General features: G+C 37.1%; 1 protein-coding gene across 3 annotated transcripts in view; it reads left to right on the top strand.

Annotated features, from left to right (window-relative positions):
• The window catches only part of homer3b (homer scaffold protein 3b), a 53,287-nt gene that overhangs the window by 16,823 nt on the left and 12,085 nt on the right, over positions 1-24,379 (top strand). For 2 of the 3 annotated variants that reach the window (XM_028027339.1, XM_028027341.1), the window contains 5 exons: positions 2,617-2,748; positions 3,060-3,167; positions 13,343-13,351; positions 15,663-15,799; positions 19,499-19,655. In XM_028027339.1, coding sequence (XP_027883140.1) covers positions 2,617-2,748; positions 3,060-3,167; positions 13,343-13,351; positions 15,663-15,799; positions 19,499-19,655 — 543 coding nt within the window. The remainder of the gene's footprint in view (positions 1-2,616; positions 2,749-3,059; positions 3,168-13,342; positions 13,352-15,662; positions 15,800-19,498; positions 19,656-24,379) is intronic. The other variant, XM_028027340.1, reaches the window with a different exon arrangement.

Here is a 24,379-nt window from a genome sequence, read left to right as displayed (position 1 = left end):
CCTTTTTTGTTGTAGCTTATAAATTCAGATTCTTCAGAGTTATTGAATACGGTGATGTGTGTTGGCAGAAAAGATCTCCTGTAGCAGTTTGTACTGCAGCGAATCTGAAGAAGCCTCTGACTGAAGTTAATTTTAAGTTAACTTTTAAACATTAAAGAAGAAAGTTAAATTAAGACATTAGCAAACTCTACCTTAGATAATGCACTTTATGTTCAGTCTCAGCTTTGAAAGGTGGAAAATTATTTAAAATGTTTTCCTTTTTTCAGGTCATTACTCGTCCTAATAATGAAGTACATGTAATATTTCCTTGTGTAGTGGATGTTTTCCTAGAGTTCAGACTGAACCCGAAACGTCCTTGAATCATTCAGTGAATCGATACAATCCCAGTGAAGATGGTCTTAATTAGGAGAGCATCTGCTTGAATTTCATTTATCCTGCTCTGGTCAAAATATTTTTAGATTCTTCAAATAAAGGAGGGTTTGGCTGCCGTGGTTAGTACGCTGCACATGTTGTCAGAAGATATTTCTAACCCATTTCTCTTGTTAGCGCAGAGTCCTGTGCGATAGCTTAAAGCACCCGGGACTCTAGCAGAACGTCTTCATCTTGGGGCAAAAAATGGAGAACACACAAGACAGTCGTGCCAGTTTTCCCCTCTGAGACTGGAGGCTTTTGGAGGAGAGACTAAAAGAAGCAAACCTGGCAACAAATGCACCTGAAACGATTGAATTCACTGGAGGATTTTATAGAAACAACTCCGCTTTAGCACATCAAACTTTTCCCTCTCTTTCTGCATCCTGGTCGTTGGGAACTTGTTTCTGTTTGCGGCTCTTAAATTATCTTGTTTATCTGAAATGGGGCCTAAATAAAGGAACAATCACTAGTATTTGCTATGAACTGCAGCTGGTAACTCTTAAAAAATAAAATTTCTTTGACAGGAATCATCTTCTGATGTCTTATTACCAGTGAAATACAACATTTTTAAGATGCTTTTATGTCTTGTTAGGAGTTTTTAAACATGGCGCAAGCAGCAGGGAACACATTAAGGATAACTGCAGCCTTGGAGATTATGAAGTTCATTCAAGATTTTAGGGGAAACTTGCGAGGCGTGGACTGCAGCTGGTGCTTCAAAGGTCGCCAGTCACAGATGTTTCCAGAACTGGGCTACAGCTGTCATATTCTTAACCAGAGACGGCGCCAGAAGCATCTTAATGACCTAAACTGAAACATTTTCTCAGTTGATCCAAACCGTTCTGTTTCAAATTAAAGTAAAACGTACTTTTTTTTACTTCTTGGTAAGTTCTTTGTAACTGATGTTGGCACGGTCAGTGCAGAGATCGTCCTATGACATTAGTGAGAATTAGCAATTCTGATTCTGGAGACATTGGTTTAATTTTCCAGCTGGACTTAGCGCCTGCCTAAACCATTAAGGCAGCTATAATTACTTTAGTCATGATGGTATCACTGGGATTGTGATACCATCATGTTACAGATGTTACTGTATTAAAAGAAAAAATTCAAAGAGCCATTTTTGCTTTCACTCCAGTTAAAAAAAACTCGGTTTGAGCTGCAAATGTCTCAGAATCTATCAAAAATTTAAAAAAAATAAAAATAAAAGATATATAAAAATTTTATATAGTAAATTTGCTGTCATTTTTTAAGAACTAAAATTTAAGAACTAAAAAAAAAATTTTGTGGAACATTGTTTTTTATTTTTTTCAAAAAGCAAATAATTTATACCCTGATGACAAGAAAATTAGATTTTAAAATGTACTACTGGAACCTCTGTATGATTGAATTGAAATAATTTTTTCTAAAGTGCATCGAAACGACATTTGTTGTGAACTGGTACTATATAAATAAACTGAACTGAACTGAATTACGTGGAGGAACAGTGATGTAACAGCTGCTGACAAAGCAACCTGCTCTTTTATAAAACCTTAACAGAACAAGGGGCTGATGGCCTCCATGCCACGCCGCATGGATGCAGTAATTCATGCAAAAGTACCCAGTATGCAGCGCATTAAATGTCAATTACATCAACATACATTTTGTTTGATCAATCTTCTGTTTTAAGAATTATGATTTGGTGCCTTTAGACCATCAGATTTTGTGAAAACTTTAATTTATGTGTTTTTATTCACTGCAAGATATAATCAAAACTGACATACTAGTAACAGTAGACAAGAAGAAAAAAAGGTTAAAATACTGTGTAAATAAATGCTTAGTCTCATTTCCCCTCCTCGTGTGGCTCTTACAAAACCAAAAATAAATGTTTCAGATTGATAATTTTATGAGTTTTTCCTTTAACTTCTTATCTAAAATATGCAAAAGGCTTTTAAAAGTAAGTAGCTTCATTTTTTCTTTATTAACAAAAGATTTATTTCATTCTAAAATTTAAAAATATAAATAATTTTTAGTTTAATTTGTTAGCTTTTATAGACGATAATTTTACGTTGTTCTTGTTTAGAAAATGATTAACGCCTCAGACAGATGGGATTTCTCTTATTTTCTCTCTTTTTTTTATGTTGCATCCTTTTATTTATCACTTAAAAACTACACAAATATTTTTCCTAATCTTACTTTGATGTTTAAATGTGCTTTTATTTTTTGTCCCAGGCCATCATCAACAGCACCATCACCCCCAACATGACGTTCACCAAAACGTCCCAGAAGTTCGGCCAGTGGGCCGACAGCCGAGCGAACACCGTCTACGGTCTGGGTTTCTCCACGGAGCAGCAGCTGCAGCAGGTACTGACGAAGCGTCGCTGCAGCGTCAATATGCTTTGTGTTAGCTCATCTTGTAGGAGGATACAAACATATTCAGATGGTGTCAGAAAACTGACCTTTTCTTTTTCCCAACCAAGCTCCCTTGGATGGCATTAATTTATATTCCACTTGTGACCTTTTTTTGTTTTGCTCCCCCTTCAGAACTTGGATCTTAATCTGCATGATGCATAAGCACAAGTAGAGGGCAGATACCGCATCGATACAGCAGTAAATTAATGCAATTTTAACAATTCAGAGTCTGAAGTCTCCTTTTTCTCCTCGTCCACATAAAGTTTGCAGAGCAGTTTAAGGAGGTGAAGGAGGCGGCTCGTCTGGCCAGAGAGAAATCCCAGGAGAGGTTTGAACTGGCCAACCCCGGACTCAACATCGCAGCTCCCCAGGTAAAAGTTTTCCTCTTTCTCTGGCTCATTAGAGCTAAAATAGATGCACTGCACTGTTATTTCTAAGGAATTAAAGAGTTTCCCCCAGAAATCCATCAAAGTGGCTCCACTGTGTCTTTGTGTTAAAAAAATGTGAAAACAGGAAATTTTGGAAATAAAACATCAACAGCAAAGAAAATACAGCAGTTTTAAGTAAAGCTACTGTTTCTGTAGGCTGTCTATGTGTAATATAATCAAATGCATGTGGAATACGCTTCTTTAGGACACCAGTCACATAAAGAAGTATGATTTGTAGTTGTAACAGCAAATCGCATTTGCATTTATTCATAATTTCAAATTTATTGATGCTTTCGTTGAACAAACAGTGGAGCAAATAGTAAAACTAACAATAAAACTAACAGTTTCTGAGGTTTTTCAAACATCATTAACTGGAATTTATCAAAATTGTTACAAGAAATTTATCACGATGAATGATGAACAATATGATAAATGCAAACCCTATCTTAAAGTTGTAACTTCAGATGTACCCAATCAGAGAAAAATGACAGTATATAGATGTATTATACTGAAATTTAAATGTTTATCTTACCTTAGAAATTGAAGAAAGTATTTATCTTAAATGGTGACAGGAACATTCTAGTTGTGGACAATATGGACCTGATGTTTTATCACAATATTTTGTGGTACTATCCTGAGAATGACAAACGTGACAATAAGAACTATTTGTTATTTAGATTTTAGGTAACTATATGGCCTTGATTGTGTATCACAGCAATTATTTCCTCACAAACACAAATACTGGTCTTGAGAAACATTCCCATGTGTAATACGCTTCTTTAGTTCACATGAAGAAGAGAAATTTGTCTCAATAACTTACAAATCATATTTGCATTTATTTATATTTTCAGATTTATTGATGCTTTCATTGAGCAGACAGTGGAGAAAATGGTAAAACTAACAATCCCGGCAGTATGGACAGTTTTGGGGTTTTTGATCATCATTGCGGAGCAACATTTGGGGCCATAAAGTTTGTTTAAAAGATAAAAAAATTTACACTAAAAAAAACCCAACAATCTGAAACTAAAAAAAAAATATTTTAAAACATGCTCTGCTCTTTGTGTGGGAAACGTTTGAGTGTTAAATCCTGAAATATAAGGTGCCATTGTTGTCAGTTGCTATGGCAACGGGTCTGCGTGTGGAGTTGTGTTGTTCTTCATCGGTTCATCTGTGCCATTTTCCCCTCTGCTGTGGCGCTCTGCACTAAATTACTCAAACCTGCGTCTCCAGGTTTCGTTTAGGTAACAGGATCGTTGTACCGCGGCGGCGCGGCTGCGGACAGCAAGACCTCCAGCACTGTGCGCATGCGAGAAACTTCCTGATATAAACAATAACACACAGAAGGTCCTTACTATCTATTAAAGGTCAAAACTCACATCTGGAATGTTCCCTTTTCACCAGCAGTGGTGACCTGTTTCTCCTCCAGACCGCCTGCTAACTTCCACTAAAACCCGGCCTGACACAGTTACCAGCAGGACGTGGATTACATCTGCAGGGTGACGGAGCAGAACAAGACAGCACTGGCTGCTCCTCCGTTATAATGTGTGACCTTTAGAGCAGAAGTGTCCAAAGTGCGGCTCTGGGGCCATTTGTGGCCCTCGGACTGAGCCCAAATGACTGAAAATTATGTTGGTAACAATTTTTATCCTGATTACAAATTAAAAGTCTCCATTTGCATCTATGGGCCAAATTTATTATACAGGAAAATATGAAGCACAACACAAAGTATTCATGTTTTTATAACCCAGCTTTAACAAAAGGTAAAACCAAGAGACAAGTTTGCTGCATCCAAATCAGCTTTTATTCTTTCATAAACTTAGTTAAATATAGTAAGCATTTTGAAGCAAAGTGACCCAAATCCTGTTATTATTACTGAAAATACATTTATTGAATCGAGCCCAAAAGAAACTGAAAACCAGATGTCTTCTTTAAAACTGCTACAGTATCATAGCTAAAAAAAATTTGAGTAATCTCAGAGGTTTTCCAGAAAAACAAAGAAATTTGCTAGGAAATTTTTATTTTTAGATTAATAAAAGAAACTTTCTGCAAAAAAAACATTGAAATTTCAGAATTTTCAAATGTCAAATTGTTTTGAAAAAAATTCCGTTGAAAACTTTCAAAGGTAAGATTTTCTTTGAACATTTTTATTTTCAAATCAATTTTCAAAGAAAAAGACTTTTCCTTTGAAAATTTTTCTAGAAAATCTCTGAGATTAATCACAGAATATCAGAGTTTTTGGCAGAAATTTACACCTTTTTTCTATCTACAATACACCATCGTAAAAAACCCTTTCAAGTTTTGGATCTTCAATAAATATCGGACTACTTTATTTGCTTGATTTGAGATTGTTTTATTTTTTGGCTTTTGACTTCTGAGTCAACAATTTTGGCCATCCAAAGTTTGGACACCGGTGGTTTAGAGGAAGTATAAATCTTGTGTAAACTACAGCAGTACTGTGTAGTTTATGTGGCCGACTCCTGGTATTACTGGGTTGACTAAATATAATGAACTACTTTTTGTTTGAGTGTTTGTTACAAGAACTTTCTTATCCTGACAGGCTTATTAAAAATAGAGACAGAAATTCAGGTTAGATCCCCCAGACTGAGAAGCACTGCATCACTGTCCACTAGTTTTATGCAGCGAGTTTTTCACAGGAGCTTTAATGGCGTCTATTTCTGCTCACTGGACTCATGATGGGAGCGTCTGGTGTTGCATAGAGAGAAAATGTGCTTTGAAGCTCTGAGAATGAGCTTTCTGGCTTTTAATTTCACAGTTTTTATAAACTTTATCCTTTTGTGTGTCCCTGTTAATGCTGCTGATTCTGCAGAGAGAGATTCCTCGTGAACGTAAGAAATTCACTTCTGAGGCGTTTTAAAGTGAAATGTGATGAAAGACAGCAGCTGGAATTCTGGGGTTTCATTAAACTGTTGATTAATTTATTAAGCTATTGATTAATTGATTAAATTACTAATGAAATCCACGATTCAGACGACATCCATCCATCGATTAAAGCCATTCATCCATTCATCTATGTGTTAATCCATCCATCCATCCATCCATCTGTCTTTTTGCTCTCTTAATCCCATCCTGTCTTTCTGACCTCGGGGTCGTCATGGCAGCAGAGCGGTAACATCCAGCACATTTATTTCTATTTGAAACTCACACAAACCCACCAGGGATTAGATAAATCCCCGTCTGGTTGCTCCATTACTCCCTCATCGGTTAACTCCATTAAAAGACTTCATGCATTACAAATGGAGATCGTTGGCAGTAAGAAATGTCAGCACTGAAGGTGTGCTGACGGACAGTAATGAATGAAACTCAAGAAAGAAGAATGAGGGATGAGGCGGACGGAGGTTAAAGAGGGACCTGACTCATCTATAATTGAAAGGAATCTGGCTGCTGCTGCAGGAGCAACGGGCAACTTTCATCCTGTCAACGCTGCTGGTTACTTAGTGAACTTGATGACGTTCAAGTGAAGACAGAAATATTTTCTTCAAAACTATTCCACCTCCACAATGGGTAACACTTTATTTAAAGGGATTTGAATAAGACTGACGAGCTGCACAGTGGCGCAGTTGGTAGAGCTGTTGCCTTGGGTTCGATTCCCGGCCCGGGGTCTTTCTGAATGGAGTTTGCATGTTCTCCCTGTGCATGCGTGGGTTCTCTCCTGGTACTCCGGCTTCCAAAAACATGACTGTTAGGTTAATTGTTCTCTCTAAATTCTCCCTAACCTGGTTGTTTGTCGTGTCTGTGTTGCCCGGTGACAGACTGGCGACCTGTCCAGGATGACCCCGCCTCTCGCCCCAAGTATCTCACTGGAGATAGGCACCAGCACCCACTAGGGACAAGTGGAGTTCATCCATCCATCTGGAAATGGATGGATGAATAAGACTGACATGACACTGTCATAAGCATGAAGGAGATTGAATGTTTGACTGTTTTATGAAGTGTCATTCAGTAAATGACACTTTTAAATAAAGTTTTAATGGAATTTTGCAATAAGTGTCATTATTTACTAACTAATGCAAAGTTGACACTTTTAATGGACTTTTAGTGCAACTTTGCATTAAAGGTGTTATTATTTACCAAATGACACTTCATAACAATGGTGCTAAACATTCATTGAGGCTCCTTCCTGTTCTGTAATGTCAGTGTAATGTCTGTCTTATAAAGTGTTTGCATAAAGGGTTACCTCACAGGTGATAATAAGAGACAGGAAGATGATTTTCTGCAGCAGAATAAAACACACATTTCTTAGAAACGTCAGGAGGGCTGGGATTCATTCTGCAAAATTGAAGAGATAAATTTCACATAAAAAGGTTTTGAAATCCCAGCGTTGCTGTGATTGTTTATTAGCTTCCTTTGCCAAGTATGAGTGTGTTTCCTTGGAGTCTCAACATGGATCCAAAACAGACGAGTGTTTGGTTGTTTTTGTGCTGCGGTCTGAGCTCTGTGTGTAAGTCTTAACAAAGAGCCACTCAGCAGGTCTGTGAGACTGCAGAGTCACGCTGCCAGCGGCGGCCTCGGCTCTGAAACGCTCAGATAAGCTCTGATGGTTTGTCTCTGCTATTTATTTAGCCCAGCTGAGAGAAAACTCTCCTGGATGCAGCGACACTCGAAGCATCGATACCGATAAGGTCAGCTGCTTGAGACAGCCAGAGCAGAAATGGAGCAATATTTTATCACAGTGTGTGACATTTAATGGCCACCGCGTGGTAATAATTGTTTTAAACTAAGTTAGTGTGTTTCCCAGGGCGCTGTTGCAGAAATGAGCTGCAGAGGAATAAATGAAAGCTTAGCAGGTTCAAGGTCAAAACGTTTTCTTGCTGAGTTTTCATCTGCGATGCTCTATGACGTTAAAGAATAGGATATAACACTTTTATTGACGTTGCATTTAAACACGATGAGAAACAGATAAAGTTTCCACATTAACGGCCCAGATGATGGATCTGTGCGGACTGTTCTAAATGGGTTTCCTGGAGAATAGGCCCGGCCTCAATCAATATTACTGATGACTTAATCTAATATGAGCACGGAGCGATGCAATAGATTTCTGTTGCTACTAATAATAAAGTTTGTGCCATCTGGGTCACATTGTAGCATAAGCAGGGTTCTGGTGTTGGAAGATAACACTGTTATGAATGAAGCTATTTTTACTAGAGATGGTCTTTCCATTTATCTGTGAGGTTGGTCGTGCTCATTCCAGTCTGATTGATTACTTTCTGTAAAGATTGTGACACATTAAAGAAAAAAATGGTGCAGGTTCATTATATGAGGGAATTACATGATTATCCTGATTCGTGCATCAATGTTTATGGCCCTAATTGATCTTTTGTTAACCTCAAAAATGTGCAACAAAGTTATTTGTTGCTGTTTTGTGCATTTATACAATAAAAATTAAACATTTTTCAATGTTTGACCTGCAATTTGAGCTCAAATTCAACTTAGACGTTTTCATCTTGGTTCAATCTTTCTACCTATTTCCTAATCACCCCCCCCCCCCACACACACACACACACACGTACTGCAATATCAGGCTTAGTGGCAAGAAAAAACTAAAGTTAAACTTGGACTTATTCCTTCTTAGCTAACCTGTAAAAATAAAGTTCATGACATCAAATTTGGAAAAAGACAGAATATGTATGGTTTTTTTTTTAGTTTCACAGTAAAAATTTACATTTTCAATAACCACAAAAATGTCAAGTTTAAATCCTATTAAACCTCAGGATTTAGCTGCATGATTTGGCTCTTGTGCATTATTTAATAATTTCAAGCCTTCCTGAAAAACACCTGGATGAATGGTATTAGCTTATGCTGAGACATGCTTATGCAATGTTACTGTATGTAATTTAAAGTATTTTGTGTTTTCTATGTTAAATTCCCATTATTTCTTTTTACTGAAATCACATAATTCAAGCAGAACATTAATACATCATTTCTAATGATATGGTAATGTTGCAGACCAAATAGAAGAAAATAGATCCTCTTATAGCTTTTGGTATTGCATTTTTGTGTAAAAACCATGACAAATATGAATATTTATTTTCCTTCATGAGAAACTCAAACAGGCCTTGAACAAACCCACCATGTTGAGACTAAAGTGGAGATGTTTTGCTACAATCTGCCGCGCTGTTGGCTAAAACTCTCCCCAGCATGTTGGTACAAGCATTTCATTCCAGCTGTCAAACATTGAGATAGAAATTATGATTTCTTTTTGCCCTCACTGGACCCTTAGATAGTTTTCCTGTCTTCTCTATTATGCAAAACACGTCAGTCATCCCTTATTTCCTAATATTTTGCTATGAAGCTGGTTTTGATCGGTGTCATTCAAATATTTCTGAAGATCTTTAAAGGTTCTTTGAACTTGCAGCTTTTTATCTTTGTTCAGATCTCAGGTATTGCAGCAGGTTTTCAGAGGGTTGACTGAGGAGTCGGGGCGTGACAAAAACCCAACCAACGTTCCGACCTGAATCGAACTGCAGCACAGAGAAAAATGCAGTAAAAATACAAGTAGAACCTCTAATGAACTGAAATAATTTCCCTCTTTTTTTGACCAGGGTTCTGTTGCTGGCAGCACCAAAACAACCGTCGCTGTTATGAGTTGGATTGGGTTATTTTCAACTGTTCCTGCTGTGATGTAAACAGAAAAATGTCACATTCTTTATCTAAATGCCACTCCAGAGGAATCCCAGCTGTGAAAACTCATCTTACATGAACCGTCTCCTGCTGAGGAGACGATGTAGGAAAGGGCCGACTGGAGACTGTTTTCTGTCTTAATTAATGCACAAAAATAAAGTTCTTTAATACTTTAGTGAGTGGGAAAAAAACAGAATAAAAGCTGAAGATTGAAACATGATTGAAGCAGTTTCTGGAATACATAAATATCTGCTTCACCGTCGTCGTAAAACTATTTACAAGTTTCATAAACAATTACAATTGTGTAAAATCAGTTTAATACTTTTCTACAAGCACTTGGAAGTAGTTTAATATTTTTGACATCGCCTATAATTTGTAGTAGGAGTGGATATTTATTGTATTGTTTATCATTTATCGTGAGAAACTTCGTATCATGATAGGAATTTTGATTTATCATCCAATTAATGTTTATTAAAACTGTCCATATTGCCAGTTTTGTTCGATTTTGTATTTTCTCCACTGTTTGTTTAATGAATGTTTATCGATACATATTCATATTCATTCATATATATCAATAAATTTGAAAATGTGACTAAATACAGTTACTGTGAGCAGTTTAGTGATATAAATCACACTTCTTTACGTGACTGGTGTCCTAAAGAAGACAGATAAGTATGTTTCTAAAATTCTATTAAAAATACTTTATTGATCCCAACAGGAAAATTAAATGTTGTTGAAACTCATTTAATAAATTAATAATTATTTAAAAAGAGCAGTATTTGCCACAGCAATACAGTTACACAAACAAACAATAAATAATAATTATTGTCACTTTTATTGTTATCACAATAATGCAGCATTTTTTTTTTATTGGACCTTCATTTATACAGGTTGTCTCACGTACATCAACTTTCATTTACAAGAGAGTAGGCCTGTCGCAACAAGCAACAAATCAGTTAATCGCATTATAAATTTAAATAAGCTCAATAATTTTCATTTGCATGATGTTTTGTTTTTTCTCTTCTCTCTTTCTACCAAGAACTGGATTATAAAAGTCTTCAGTCTGGTGCTTTGGTCTCAACCAGCTCTTTTTTGAAGTACAGTTTTGTTTACAGAGATGTTATAATTCATTTTATTTATTGTTTTGTTTATTCATTTTGGATATTTAAAATGTTTTCCAGTTCCACTGTCAAATGTTCTTTATAATTGAAAGTTTATTCATTTTTGAAAATGTGATCTTGCATTAATATGCCATTATTACCATGGTATTACTTGGAAATGGTCTCACAGCAACAATATTATGCCATATATCATCCAGCAATATTTGACCTGTTTTTATAAAAACAAACAAAATTACAAACACAGCAACGAAACAAGAAAATAAGAAATTTGACTCAATTAGATAATCTAATAAGATATGAGCTAAAATCATCTTAAAAATATCGTGATAAAACTTTAAGACCGTCTACCCCTAATTTACAGTTTGTCATATTTGTGTTTTTTTCTCAGGTTTGAGCTCTAGTAAGTCAGTTTTCTCTCAGTTTGTGAAAGAAAAAAATCAGAGCAACCCATTAAATATTCATTATTTTAAGAAGAAATGTCCACATATTGATGTCTACTTCAATTTTTCCTCACGTGTTCGGACTTCAGTGAAGAAATGAGCGTAGCGTAGCAGCCATGGTCAGTGCGAGGCTCCATCACGTAGCAGAGCCGACTCTTTGGAGCCTCGGGCTTCGCAGAGTGCATGTTCTGCCTCTGATACGCGAGCGGCAGCAGGGGATCTGCCTGCAGTAAAGCTCCAGCTTTCTACTGTATTTACACAGCTCAAACATGAGATGGAGGAGTCAGCGAGATGAGACTGAAAAATGACAAACGGTACCTCTGAAATCACCAGTGGAGAGACGGTAATTAGATCTTTGGAGAGCTGTCGTATTTACTGGGACGTTTTAATAAATGTTGTGTATTCTGGTTTTTATTGAGGTTTTATTCCTCCAAGTCAAACTTAAAAGAACTAATGTTTTTTGTAATGTTCTTTTGCATTTACAAGCATCTCATTTTCTGCTTGCAAGCTCCTTGTATCGTTGTTTTGGTCACTGTTGAAGCGCTCGATATTCGTCCTCAACTTTTCCACCGTCTTTTGTAGCTTCTCGTTGTCTCTCTTCAGCTTCCCGCGGCTCTTCTGTAAACTTTTGCCAAAAAGAAATCCTTTTCTGCCTTGTATGTGCTGTCTGGGTCACACCTAAAACTGCAAATGAATTTCTCTGTGGGAGGTGGGAATACAGAGACAGTCACCAGACAGGATGAGTGACATCACTGTTTCACATCAAAGCCACATGAAAGTCTGTTGCGTGGGGGTGGAGGGGCTAGGTTGTTTTTTTTTAACTTTATTCGCAGACACACTGTATAACGGCAGAGTGAAACATTTGTGATGCCTCAAGAAAAACAAATACAGATAAATACAAATAAACACTAAGGGGCTACGGTTCCCAACGGTTCATTCAAAGCAGCACAGATTTCAATTGTTCTAATAGCTATTTTTTGTCAGAGTCTTTGATAGTCTGGATATAAAACTTAACTTCATTGTAAAACGCAGCAAGGCGTGGCTTTCCCTACCTGGAACAATGAATATGATATTTAGTTAGTAACAATAAAGGATTTATGAGAAACTCTGAATTATTAAGCATGCTTGGCAGCACTACTGCACATGTCTCCTACAGAAGGCAGGCATGAATACATTATTCTAACTATTTAAACTATTTAATATCAATATATCACTTAGTCAATAATGTCTGACGTTTGGGCCATTTTCTCTAGTTTTTTATTGATTCACCTGCATTTCATGCTTAAAACGCATTTCATTCACTAATATTCATTTTGGTAGCATAACTTACTTTATCACGTTGTGATAAACAGTTGTAGTACGATGACAACATGCCAGCTAATATTAAAACAGCAAGCTAAATGAAGGTAACCATGGTAACCAGTGAGAATTTAAAAGCAGGCTGGGTTTTTCTGCAGTCAGATTGTGCGCGGATTCACCGTGTTTACAAACCAATAATCCCTCAGTCACGATGTTGACTCATCTGCCAACATTTTTGTACCAGATTTCACACCTTTACGGTTCTACCAGAACAGAAACCACAGTGGACTGAGTCCTATTTGACAGCAAATGATGGCGCAAGAAATTATTAGACATTAGATATGCATTATGTGTATTTTTACCTTGACGGTAGGGATATCAAAGCTGAATCAGTTTGGTATTATTTCTGCCTTCTTTGTCCATAACCGACTTTAGGCTCTTATTCTGCATCAGTCAAAACGAGGAGAGTGGAGCATAACTCTAAATTTATGTACAGAACCAAACAGATACATCACTGGTTTTTTTTAAATGCTTGTTATGATTATTTTGATCTAATGCAAGTTTCTTTCTTGTGTTTCCCCTCCCCTGCTGCATCTTGGGATACGTTCCTCCGTCTCAGCTCTCGCAGGTGCGTAACGGCCACACATCACACAACAATCGACGAGCAGTAAAAAGACGAGACTCAGAGATTCAGTCGGATGGCAGCGTAAATTTTGCATGGCCTATCAGGCTTAATATTTCATCTTTACGCTGATCAGAGTTGACTTCAGAGAAAAGTTAGCTGCAGTCAGCCAGTGAGATGGAGAAGCAATAACAGCAATGCAGGATTTAAGTGTATCTGTATAAATTATTTAAACATGAACAGTCTTTAGATCATACACACAGGAACACAGATGTGTTTCTTTACAGCTGATTATTTTATCTCAGTCTCTCACAGAGCATCTATACTTGACACAAGTATTTTAAATCCTTAATGACTCGAACTTGATCTGCTGCATGAATTATTCATGGTGACACGCAGCTGATCTGTTGGACCAAAGTCGTGTTTTCCTCCTCTTGGGACTCAGAGATTAACCGCAGGACTCAGCTATGTGTTTTAACTCCACATCCATCCACAGAGGAAAAAATAAACAGAAAGCTGCTGAGCTAAAAGATAATCAACTTTAGTCCTCAGGGGAGTGCAGCCACGCTCGCTCATATGAATAATAAAGGCTTATTCTGCACTGCAGGGTTGCAACATTAAGAGTTCAAGTTTACATTTTTTATGCAAGAAAGCAAAAATACCTCATTTATCATTTTAGATGTCCAAATATAGTTCTGGTCTGAAGTTTACACTAATATCATTTTAATTTGGGGTTTCCCGTGTGGAATAAACACACAACAAACAACTTCAATTGGAGTCCTCATAAGTTTAAAATAATTAGTTATTTTCCCTCAGCAAATTACAACACCGTTTCATATATTGGATATTTGATATTTTGTAGCTTGTTTTGGTAAAATTCATTCAGGTTCATTTAAATGTGTTGGTTTCATGGCGATGACCAAACTTTTACTCCTAATTTATTTTCTAAACAGAAAAGTATTTTTCTTTTGTAAAAACAGGAATTTAATTATTTGTATCTTTCAACATATTTTTTAATACTTTAGTTGTTGGATGGAAAATCTGCAGAATGTGCCAACCTTTTTATTCAATTAATGGTTGGAATAACTTAATTGATTACTTAAATAATCATTAGTTACACCTCTAGTTTTAATAACACACTTTGACATATTTTTATTTATTGTAGCCAAAATGTTTAGTTTTTGCCTCGTCTGGCGATGAATCCTTCGCAGTGCAGAGAAAGCAGCTTGTGTATTAAATTGCCATCATAGTTGAGAACGTTTACAAATGTCACCTGCCACCAAGCCTGAAGTGATCATAAAATCGAAGATGATCAACACCAGAGTCAAAGTGTGTCTCCACAGATTGCAACGGGACATTAATCAACTATCACTGGTGTGTGTGTGTAAGTATTTAGGCCTGAATGCATAATGGCGACCCTGTGGGGTTTAAATAAAAACCATAAAACATTCAAACTGTTTTTGAAATTAATTGCAGTTTTATGCTCTGTACCGATTCCACCTGATAAAACGACCTGAACTTTTACCAGCACTGTTTTAGGATTTGGCTCACTCTTGTTGTCCATGACTGCTGCTGATTTGCTTCAAATTTAACTTATCAGCAGACTCTCAAACTGCAGCCCTACATGTTTTTTTTTACATACATAATTTTTAATCACTCATAAACACCAGATGAAGCTACGGTACAAGAATCAGCTCATCAGTAATTTCCTGTTGAGTCCAATCAGACCTGCGAGGCTGCATGGAGACGAACAGCTGGGCTGCACACATGGCTGCTTGTTCTGCTCAGGGCTTTTCTACAGGAGCCCAGATGGGACATGTGCAGCACCAGCAGACTAAGCTCACTCCTGTCTTTTCTGATCCGGTATAGCGTCAGATCTGTGCACCTAAATCACACCTTAAACCGGATTATCTCCACTGCGCTAAAATTCACTCTTGCAAACTTCAGTTTTTAATCAAGAGGTTTTTGTTTTACAGCACCTTGCAAAAGTATTTACACATTTAAAACTTTTTCACGTTTCAAAGTTGAATTTACTTTATTGGGATTTTATGTGATCGCTAATTCAAAGCAGTGTGATACGAAGTAGGGGTGGGCAACATGTCAGATTTTTATCTCAATATTTTGTGTTAACAGTAAAGTTTATAATTTTAGGAGTGGAACCATTGATAAGCTCATACTTCCACCAACTCCTTTAAATGTATAAAACAAAAGTTTGGACATAATGCTTCATGCTGTCAGTATTTTTTATTTTTTTTGCACATATTAAAAAACAAACAATTGTTAGACTAATGTTTTGTTGTCTGTGTCTCTGTTGCAGGAGCTGTCGGAGGAGCGTCACTCTCCGCCGCTGCTCACAGTCAACGGGCCTGGAGAGGAAAAACTGTTTCGCAGCAGGAGCGCAGAAGTGGAGCTGACGACCGAGAAGGAACGGGTCAAAAAGATGCTGTCAGAAGGGTAACGGAAAATTTTATTTACATGTCAGGCACGTTCAAACCAGGCAATAGGAAGGTTGAGGGGTAGAAATCATCAGGAATTTAATTCAAGTTTATAAATGATTATCACTTCAGACAATAAAAATCAGTTTTTGAGTTTTGTTATTGTCTTTTTTAAACTTAATGCATTAAGTTCTCTGGTGCAAAGAAGTATTTGGACACTTGCAGATTTTTTTTCTTGTTTTTTTATTTTTTTATGTTTCTTATATACAAATGATTCTGATCATCAAATGAACTTTAACATCCAACAAAGAGTTCCTGAGTAATTACAAATTGCATTTTTTTAGAACAAGTCCACACCAACTTGACCCCACGTTAAAGGGGCCGTGTTATTCAAAATTCTAATTCTAATTTAAAAATACTTTATTGATCCCAAAGGGAAATTAAATAATATTTATTGAACAGTTACAAAAATGTTTCATATATCAAATATGGCTTAAAAGAAATTCTACTACGTAATTTGTCGCCTTGAAGGCGGGACTAGGTCCAACCAGGCGTTTTGCAAGGCTGAATGGTTGCCATGGAGATTAAAGGATTTCTCAAACATGCATAAAAGAATCAAAGTAACACTCCAGGTACGTTTTTGATGAAGAAATAACATTATAATATGACAAAAAGCTAAAAAGTAAATTTTACATTACAAAAATCTAATGACCACCCCAGGTTAAACTATTAATTAAATTATTACAGCCAGACATACAGAAACAATAAATCACAAATAAAACATGATTGACAACATGTAGTAGGCAAAAAGATCTATGGACTGATTAAACCGAAGTGGACATTTCTGTTAAATATTCTGTTAAATCTGACGTAAGAATAGAAGTGTTTCAGAAAAATTAATTCCTGCTGACAGTCAGGCATGATGGTGGTGGAGTGATGCTCTGGGATTCCTCTGCTGCTTTAGGACCAAAAAGATCATAAATGCTGCTCTCCACCAAAACATTTCGAAGAAAATTTGGGATTTTCCATTTTAATTAGTCAAATCGTAACATAAAAACTGCATCTCATGTTAACTCATGTTGTCTCTGTGCATTTAAAAATGGTTGACAATCTAAAGCATAAATTATGATAAAAACTAAAAACAGACGGAATATGCAGGTGGGAAAATACCTTTTTATAGAATAAAACAGTTTAGCAGTCAAAATCTGCTGTAAACAAAAATATTAAGTCTTGATTTACAGTTTCTGTATGTCTCAGGTTTTCAGATGCAGATGGTTCTACTTGGTTCATATTTACAAACAAGTCAAGTATTTCAGTCCAAGATCATGTACAGGAGAATTTAAACTGGAAAGCATATTATTTATTAAAAGCCATGTATCATTATCAATTAATCATGAAAATATGCTGCAAATTATGCAGTAAGTGCATATTTGTTATGAGGCTGTGGAGCAAAAGTTTTTGTGTAAATTTTTAATTCAGTAAATCCCTCATCTATTTAAAACACACAGGCGAAACAAACATGAGCAGAGCTTACCAAAAAAAACAACATAATTTGATTAGTTTTTAAGGAATACATGCTAATATTGAGTGGAATAAAATGTTTTATAACCTATAGCCTAAAATATGACCATAAAATTGGCTCCACTGCAGAGTAAAGCCGCTAGCATCGGGGATTTTGACAGCGTGATTCAAAAACATGACGAAAAGCTACTTTAAAAATTCACAAGACCTAATTTACATTTTACTTTAAATATTTACATGAAGAAGAAAGAAAAACACGAAAGAGACGGCATTTAGTTGTGTTTGTGCTCTTGCTTTCTGATTGTTTTGGACCAATATCTGACAAGAAGTTGTTTGTTCAGAACAACAAAATAATAACCAGAAATCCTGAGAGAAAACGCACATTAAAATTAAAGAACAACAGGAGCAGCAGATGTTTGTGTGTCTGGAGAGCCGGGTGTGTTTTCTGTTGGAGTTCAGAAAGTGACGGCAAACATATTTACATCCCATTTATATTTACTTTGCCTTGAAAGTAAATATAAATGGGACAGGCATCCAGCAGGCACCGACTCCTGCTGGATGCAGTGTCCACTAGGTCGACTTCACAACACACACTCAGGTTCACCATATTTATTTAAAAAAAAATAAGAACAAAAATCAAGTTGGTGGTCACATCAGTCCAGCAATTTCTGCCCCACAGTTACCGACGGCAACAGAAAAAGGGGGAGGAGCTATAAGTAACTGGTTGCTGCAGTAACCACCAACTGACAAGGGCATCGTAAAATATATGTAATAAATTAACTTTGACAAAGTTTACATCTATACCATTGTTCAAATAAAATCTTGTTACACATACATGGTTGTTTCTAGGCTTTTATTTGCTCAAAGTTTGAACTCAAATATGCTTTTTTGCATTTTATTCTTACTATTATTTGACAATACTGCCTTTGTACACCTTCGCACCTGTTCTGGGTTTTTTTTCTGGGTGAAATAGAACATGGTGGCTAACTGCTGCCCACCTAAGCGGCGCAATAGCTTCATCGTTGTCACTATTAATCGCTAAACCATTCATGTGAGAACACAGGAAAGCCACTCTCTGTTGTCTATTATCCCAGAGATTTTACTTTCTGATTTTCATAAGCCTAAGAAGACTCTTCCCTCCTGTTGCTATGGTTTTATGACAGCCAAGCTGTTTTGTCATCAAGACAAAGATTTCTTCCTGAGCTGCATCGTCTCAGCTGAAAGCCCTGCTTTATTACACATCCCCGCTGAATCCTGACCTTTACCGGCGCACCAGATCTTTTCCACTTCCTAATAAAGCAGAGCACATTACTTGTCTTGTGTTGGTTTTTATATATGCACTCAGCGGCATAATTTTCCACTGCTGCTCTGCTTTGGTTCACATTGAAGACCAGTCTTTTAAAACTGACCCAAATAATCACCAGAGTACTTTAATGTTAACATAATACCTTGCTAGCTTGTTTTATTGCCCCATGATCTGAGTTAGATCCACAGTAAACTTATTAGCACCCTGGTAAAGGCTTGGAATTAAAATACAAGAATCTTTTACGGCAGTAATATAATCTTATACAGGATATTTTAGAGAAAACTAACCTTTAATTTGAGTACATTTAAAGAAAAAACAATAGTTTTATCAATTACTTGCACTGCTGCTATTAGCTGCAAGTGGCTCTTTGAACAGCTATGAATAAGTTTGGCTAAAATGATAAATAACTAATGCTTTTAATTATAGAAATTAGGGTTGGGTAATATGGTTTTAAATTTTTATCTTGTATATTTATTACGTTAACAATAAAAGTGACAAAGTATTTACACTTTTATAATGTTTTGAATTTATATTAAAATTTATTGATATATATCTGACAGTACAGTCGGTTTTTGTATTTTCTAACATAATTAATTATGTTTAATTATGTTAAACATAACATAATTAAATGTGTTGTGGTGTTTGACACCTAGCAACAACTCAAAAAGTTGTTGCTGGGTGAACACAAGTTTATAATTATTACAATTGTTACAAGATATTTTTCATGAGAACGACACAATAAATGTATGTATTTGCTAGATGTGATAACAAATGCAGAGGTTTTTTTTTTTATCTCTAAGTTTTTGTGTATTTCTTGGAATTTCCACAACAGAACGGCACCAAAAGGAGCAAAAACTCTTGTGTTGTTTTTTTTCTGCAACTTCTCTGCAGGTCCATGTGTGAGCTCAACTTGGAGGCTGAACTCTTCGCTCTGCAGGACAGCAACGCCAAGCTGGTGGCGGCGCTGCAGGAAGCCAACAGCGGCGTGGAGCAGTGGAAGAAACAGCTGGCAGAATACCAGGAGGAGACCGATCGCCTCCGAGACCAGGTGACCAACTCTGCTGCTCTTTCCTCAACGTTAAAATTGACCTAGGATTAATCTTATTGGGTTTTTTGTTTTTCTTTCTTGTCAGTATATTTCTGTATTATTTTCAGATAAAATCATACGCTGCAGGTTAAGTTGCAGCCTTTAGGAAATGCTCTCTGGGTAAGAAAATAACTAATTAGCGTCAATATTTTCTTGGTTCATTAATGTTTCTAACCTGGATGTCAGAGGGAAAGAATGTTGTTTACACTTGGTGATGGTTGGAATTACATTCCCAAGATGCATCTCTGTTGTTGCTATGGTTGTGATTTTCTCATTAAAGAGAAATGTGTTGGTTGTTTTACGTATTAAGATGGGCCAATGTGTCTATAAAATAAATCTCAATTTAACCCTTATTTTATAGATAAACAGCTGACTGGAAAATTATTTTTAGCTGAGGAAAACCTTAAGAATGCTTGCTGGAAAAAATATATTAATAATTGGTGTGAAATAGGGCTGGACGATATCGCTGAAAAACATACATCAGTCGATATAGATAATTATCGATTAGTTTTTTGTCTTAAATATCTGAAATACTTCTAAACTAGTGGTGAAACCTTTTCTGTTTTATCCTGTTTTAATCCCACGCCGTTATTTTTCATTTTTAAGCAGTTGTGAAGTGCGTTGGCGAAACCTTAAACTGCTGCTACGCAAGTTACTCAAAAAGTTGTTGCTAGGTAACCACAAGTTACTCAGTAGGTTGTTGCTTGGTAACCAAGGAATGAATGTGATGTTTGATGCCAACAATCTTTGGTTTATCAGCTAAAGTCTTTCGTCAGTCCACAGAATGCTGTGCGGTTCTGGATTTCAGTTCAGTGAAATTATTGAATATTCTATCAGATATGTGTATTGCAGTATGTATAGTTATTAATTTTTTCTCCACCTCTAGTGTGAAAATATGAAATCTTCATATTAAATCTTTATTTTTAATAATAAATATTAAATCTTAAATATTAAATCTCCAGGTCCTACTTGTTGGTTTTCCAGACTATTCCTAAAGAAAAGGCTGGAAAACCAACAAGTAGGACTTCAAGAGGCTTTATGAGTCTTGAGTGTTTCATTATTTTTAGGCTCTGAGTCGCTGGGTATGGTTTGTTCTCCTTTTCTTTTTTCTTTTCTTCCCTCGTCGTTGCTAAGTAAAGGCCAGTGCTTCTCTGTGACAATACAATGAATACATTTTTCATTTGCGCTTGCCTGAAATCTCTCTACCTCCCCTGGTCTCCCTGCCCTCATTAAACCATATATGAACCATTGGGAGGTGAGTGTGTGCTGCTCCTCAGCTTTGATCCATGTTCACTCGGGAGTGCAACTGATACCAATCTGAGTGCAAGAACCCTAATCAAGGCACTTTTTCCTCTCATCATGCCCAATGTGTCATAATGGTTTCTAGCTTTACCGGTCCTCCTTACCACTGTTTGATGACCAAGTGGGCCGAATGTCATAGCCAACCTGTGGCTGCTATGAAGCTCATCCACATAGCAACAAACAGCCTGATATACTGTCACAATAATAATGAACCAGCAATGTAACATTTTTTTGCATTCTCAAAGCAATCTCAGGTTCCAACAAGCATAAAGGGTTTCACAGTGAGACCTTGATGCAACCCTGCTGAAACCATCCACATTATTAACACAGTGGTGAGGTTTCTCTTTTTACGATATTTTAATTATCCTGTTAAAGGAGACCTATTTTGCAAAATTATCTTTTAGGTCTCTAAAAACAGTCCACTCACAAAGAACCATCCAGCTGTTTGTTGGAAATAAGTTAATGTTTTTTGGTGTCTGGAAAATGAGCCGTTTTAAAAACCTCCTGATCGTTGAATCACAATCGATGGGCACTGTGCTGTCACCTAGCAACCTGAGCTGCGCTCAGGCACATATGATCAGCTGGTTTTACAACTGTATGCGCATTACAATGGTTCCTGGAAAAGACAAGTGTTTTGTTGTTGACTTACCATTGGTTGTGCAGGAGGCCCCACTTCTGCTTCTCAAAGATGTATGGTTGTATAACAGCTCATCTGTTTGCAGCCATTTTCACATACATGCGTAAATGTTGAGTTGGTGGCCAGCAGCAGCTTATTTGCATTTAAAGTGACACGTGGCCCTAAAACAGGTCGTTCTGAAAGGAGACGAAATCTTATTATCCAAGAACGATTTTGTGCAAATATTTTAACGAATATGTTTTTGAATAGCCTATAAGCCAATCCTAACCTGTTCAAAGATGCATAATAGGTCACCTGGAAGGCTTTGTAAACACAGATTGACCAGAAATTGTAATTAGTGTTTATTTGCTCTAATTTATGTTTTATTAGCAGCTTTTGAGTTAAATATTGTCTTTGGGTGGCTTGGACAAAAAACTGTTTGTTTTTAACATAAGTTTACCATTCAAAAGAAGTACATTCATTAAACTTGACTTGTCTTCCTGTTTGATTCTGTTTTATGTTCGTTCACTCCCAGAGGATTTTCTTTTCTACCAAATCGCTGGAAAACATGCCACTTTTAAAACATTGTTTCATTTCTGCTTGTTTGGCGCATTGGCCCAGAACCATTTGATTTTGTTACTTCCTATACGTCAAGAAAACGTTCTACTCCACATTTAAAAACAGGATGGTTCAATAAAGCGACAATAACTGCTAAAATCAAGACGAATCTACAGGATCTGCTCGTCATTGTTCGTCCTTTATAACCACTCAGACAGTAACTGGACATTTTTTTTCCTTATAGTATGCATGTATCAGAGTAAAATTTCCCCAAAGACTGCTTCAAACTGCAGATTCATTTTTCATCCAGCTCCCTTCTCACTGGCATATTTCTGTTGTCAGGCTCCCGTGATAATAGCGGGGCCAGAACGCAGACATTTCATCTTTAATTTAGAGAGAGGAAATTATGCCCCTGGTCAGGCTTAACAAAGTGGCACAGTTCAACGTCTGGAGTGAAACGTTATCACCGCTGACAGAACGTGGCTCTTTATTTTTAGCTTGAGGCATTATTCCGTCTATTTTCTTTTTCCATCTGCACATGTCCAGTTGAAGGTTAAGCCTCAAACACACACATCACAGGCCTGAACACACACTCTGAGCTGCTGCAAAGTCAACCAGGTGGCTGGAAGTAGAGCAGGCCTCCAGGGTTTGGCAGTGGGATATCGAGAGGGGCAGGAGTAGTTTTTATTTATTTTTTTCTTTTGGGACAGGACACCCCTCCTTCTCCTCCTCGTCCTCCCCACTCTGTCCCAGTTAGAAGAACATAAATCACTGGAGAAGCAGAGGGAGAGCAAGGTTGGCTGCCCATTTTCTCGCTCGTCACACTCTCAGCCACGCTGGCGTTCATCCACCGGAGAAACACTCTGGGTTTATTTTCTGGGTTTCTGGCTTTTACTGCAACCTCTGTTCAGGTTTAATGAGAGTTGACACCACAGAAGTCTGTACTGCATTTTAATAAGAAGTACATTACAGTTTTTTACTCACCTGGCTGTGTTTGGGGATGTTTATCTTTTTCTTGATATTTTTCTGCTTCAGAAAACTTGACATGTTCAAAGTCAGACAGACTGCAAATAGCGGGCTATAAAATCAGTATAGATAGATAGAAAGAGACAGTTATAAAGTCAGTCTTCTACCACATGAAGAATATTTCCAAGATCTACAGAAACTCATCCATATATTTACCTTTAGTTGCAACAGTGTCTTCACAGGTCTGCCTAAAGATTCAGTCAGACAGCTGCAGCTGATCCAGAACGTTGCTGCTCACATTCTGATTAAAACCAGGAAGATAGAGCACATCACCGCAGTTATAACGTCCTTCCACTGATGTCCTTTCGCTCAGAGAATAGACTTTAAAACACTAATGTTACATTAATTAATTAATCAATCGTTTATTTGTGTAGCACATTTCAGCAACAAGGGAGTTCAAAGTGCTTTACATCAGTGGCCCCAAGCTTTTTATTACTGTGGACCGGTCAAGACTTGGCAATTTTGCTGCGGCCCCGCGGAGAGGATTTTATTTTTCTGGACTCGGGGTGTTCGTGAGTGGAATCAGTTCGTGTGTGGTGTGTTGTTCCTGCCGTGTCGTGTGTGGTCACAGAGGTTTGGAAAATCGGACGACAATTCTTAAAGCCTGTGAACCAGACCTAAAACTCACAAGCTCTACTTATCTCATCTCCTGACTCTGGTCGCTATGGTAACGTTTACATATCCCTTCAAAATAAGATATAGATGCGCCACAAAAACGAACATTTTACTTTCGTGAAAATTGTAACTCAGGATAACGACTAATGGGAGCCCTGAGCTTGTTTCTCTGCAACGAGACGGTTCCATCTGGGAGTGAAGAGAGACGATGACACCCGAAGTGTTGCTTATGGACAGGATGCTGGTCTCTACGTGGCGAAGCAGTTTGAAGCTTCATTGCCTCATTAACGAGCCGGTCACCATGTCATGCAGACCTTGGAATGTGGGAATCACCTGCCGGGATAAATCCATTCTCCTGTCTCTTCTCTGGGCCTTTTCCCGTTGCAAAGAAACTTTCCAAAGACATCTGATCTGTTTCTTACGCATTTTGCTGCTGGAAAAACTGTAACATCAGGTGTCTCATAATTTCTTAACTTCTCTTAAATGTAAATCAGTCCATTTTGGGACATGTCTTCACTGCAGTCGCTGTCTGCAGTGAAGACATGCTCATCGTCAGCCTTCACGGTTT

This window comes from Xiphophorus couchianus, chromosome 9 (genome assembly GCF_001444195.1).
Source record: "Xiphophorus couchianus chromosome 9, X_couchianus-1.0, whole genome shotgun sequence".
Classification (NCBI taxonomy): domain Eukaryota; kingdom Metazoa; phylum Chordata; class Actinopteri; order Cyprinodontiformes; family Poeciliidae; genus Xiphophorus; species Xiphophorus couchianus.
Note: the sequence above shows the minus strand (reverse complement) of the source record. Positions and strands in the feature narration are given on the sequence as shown.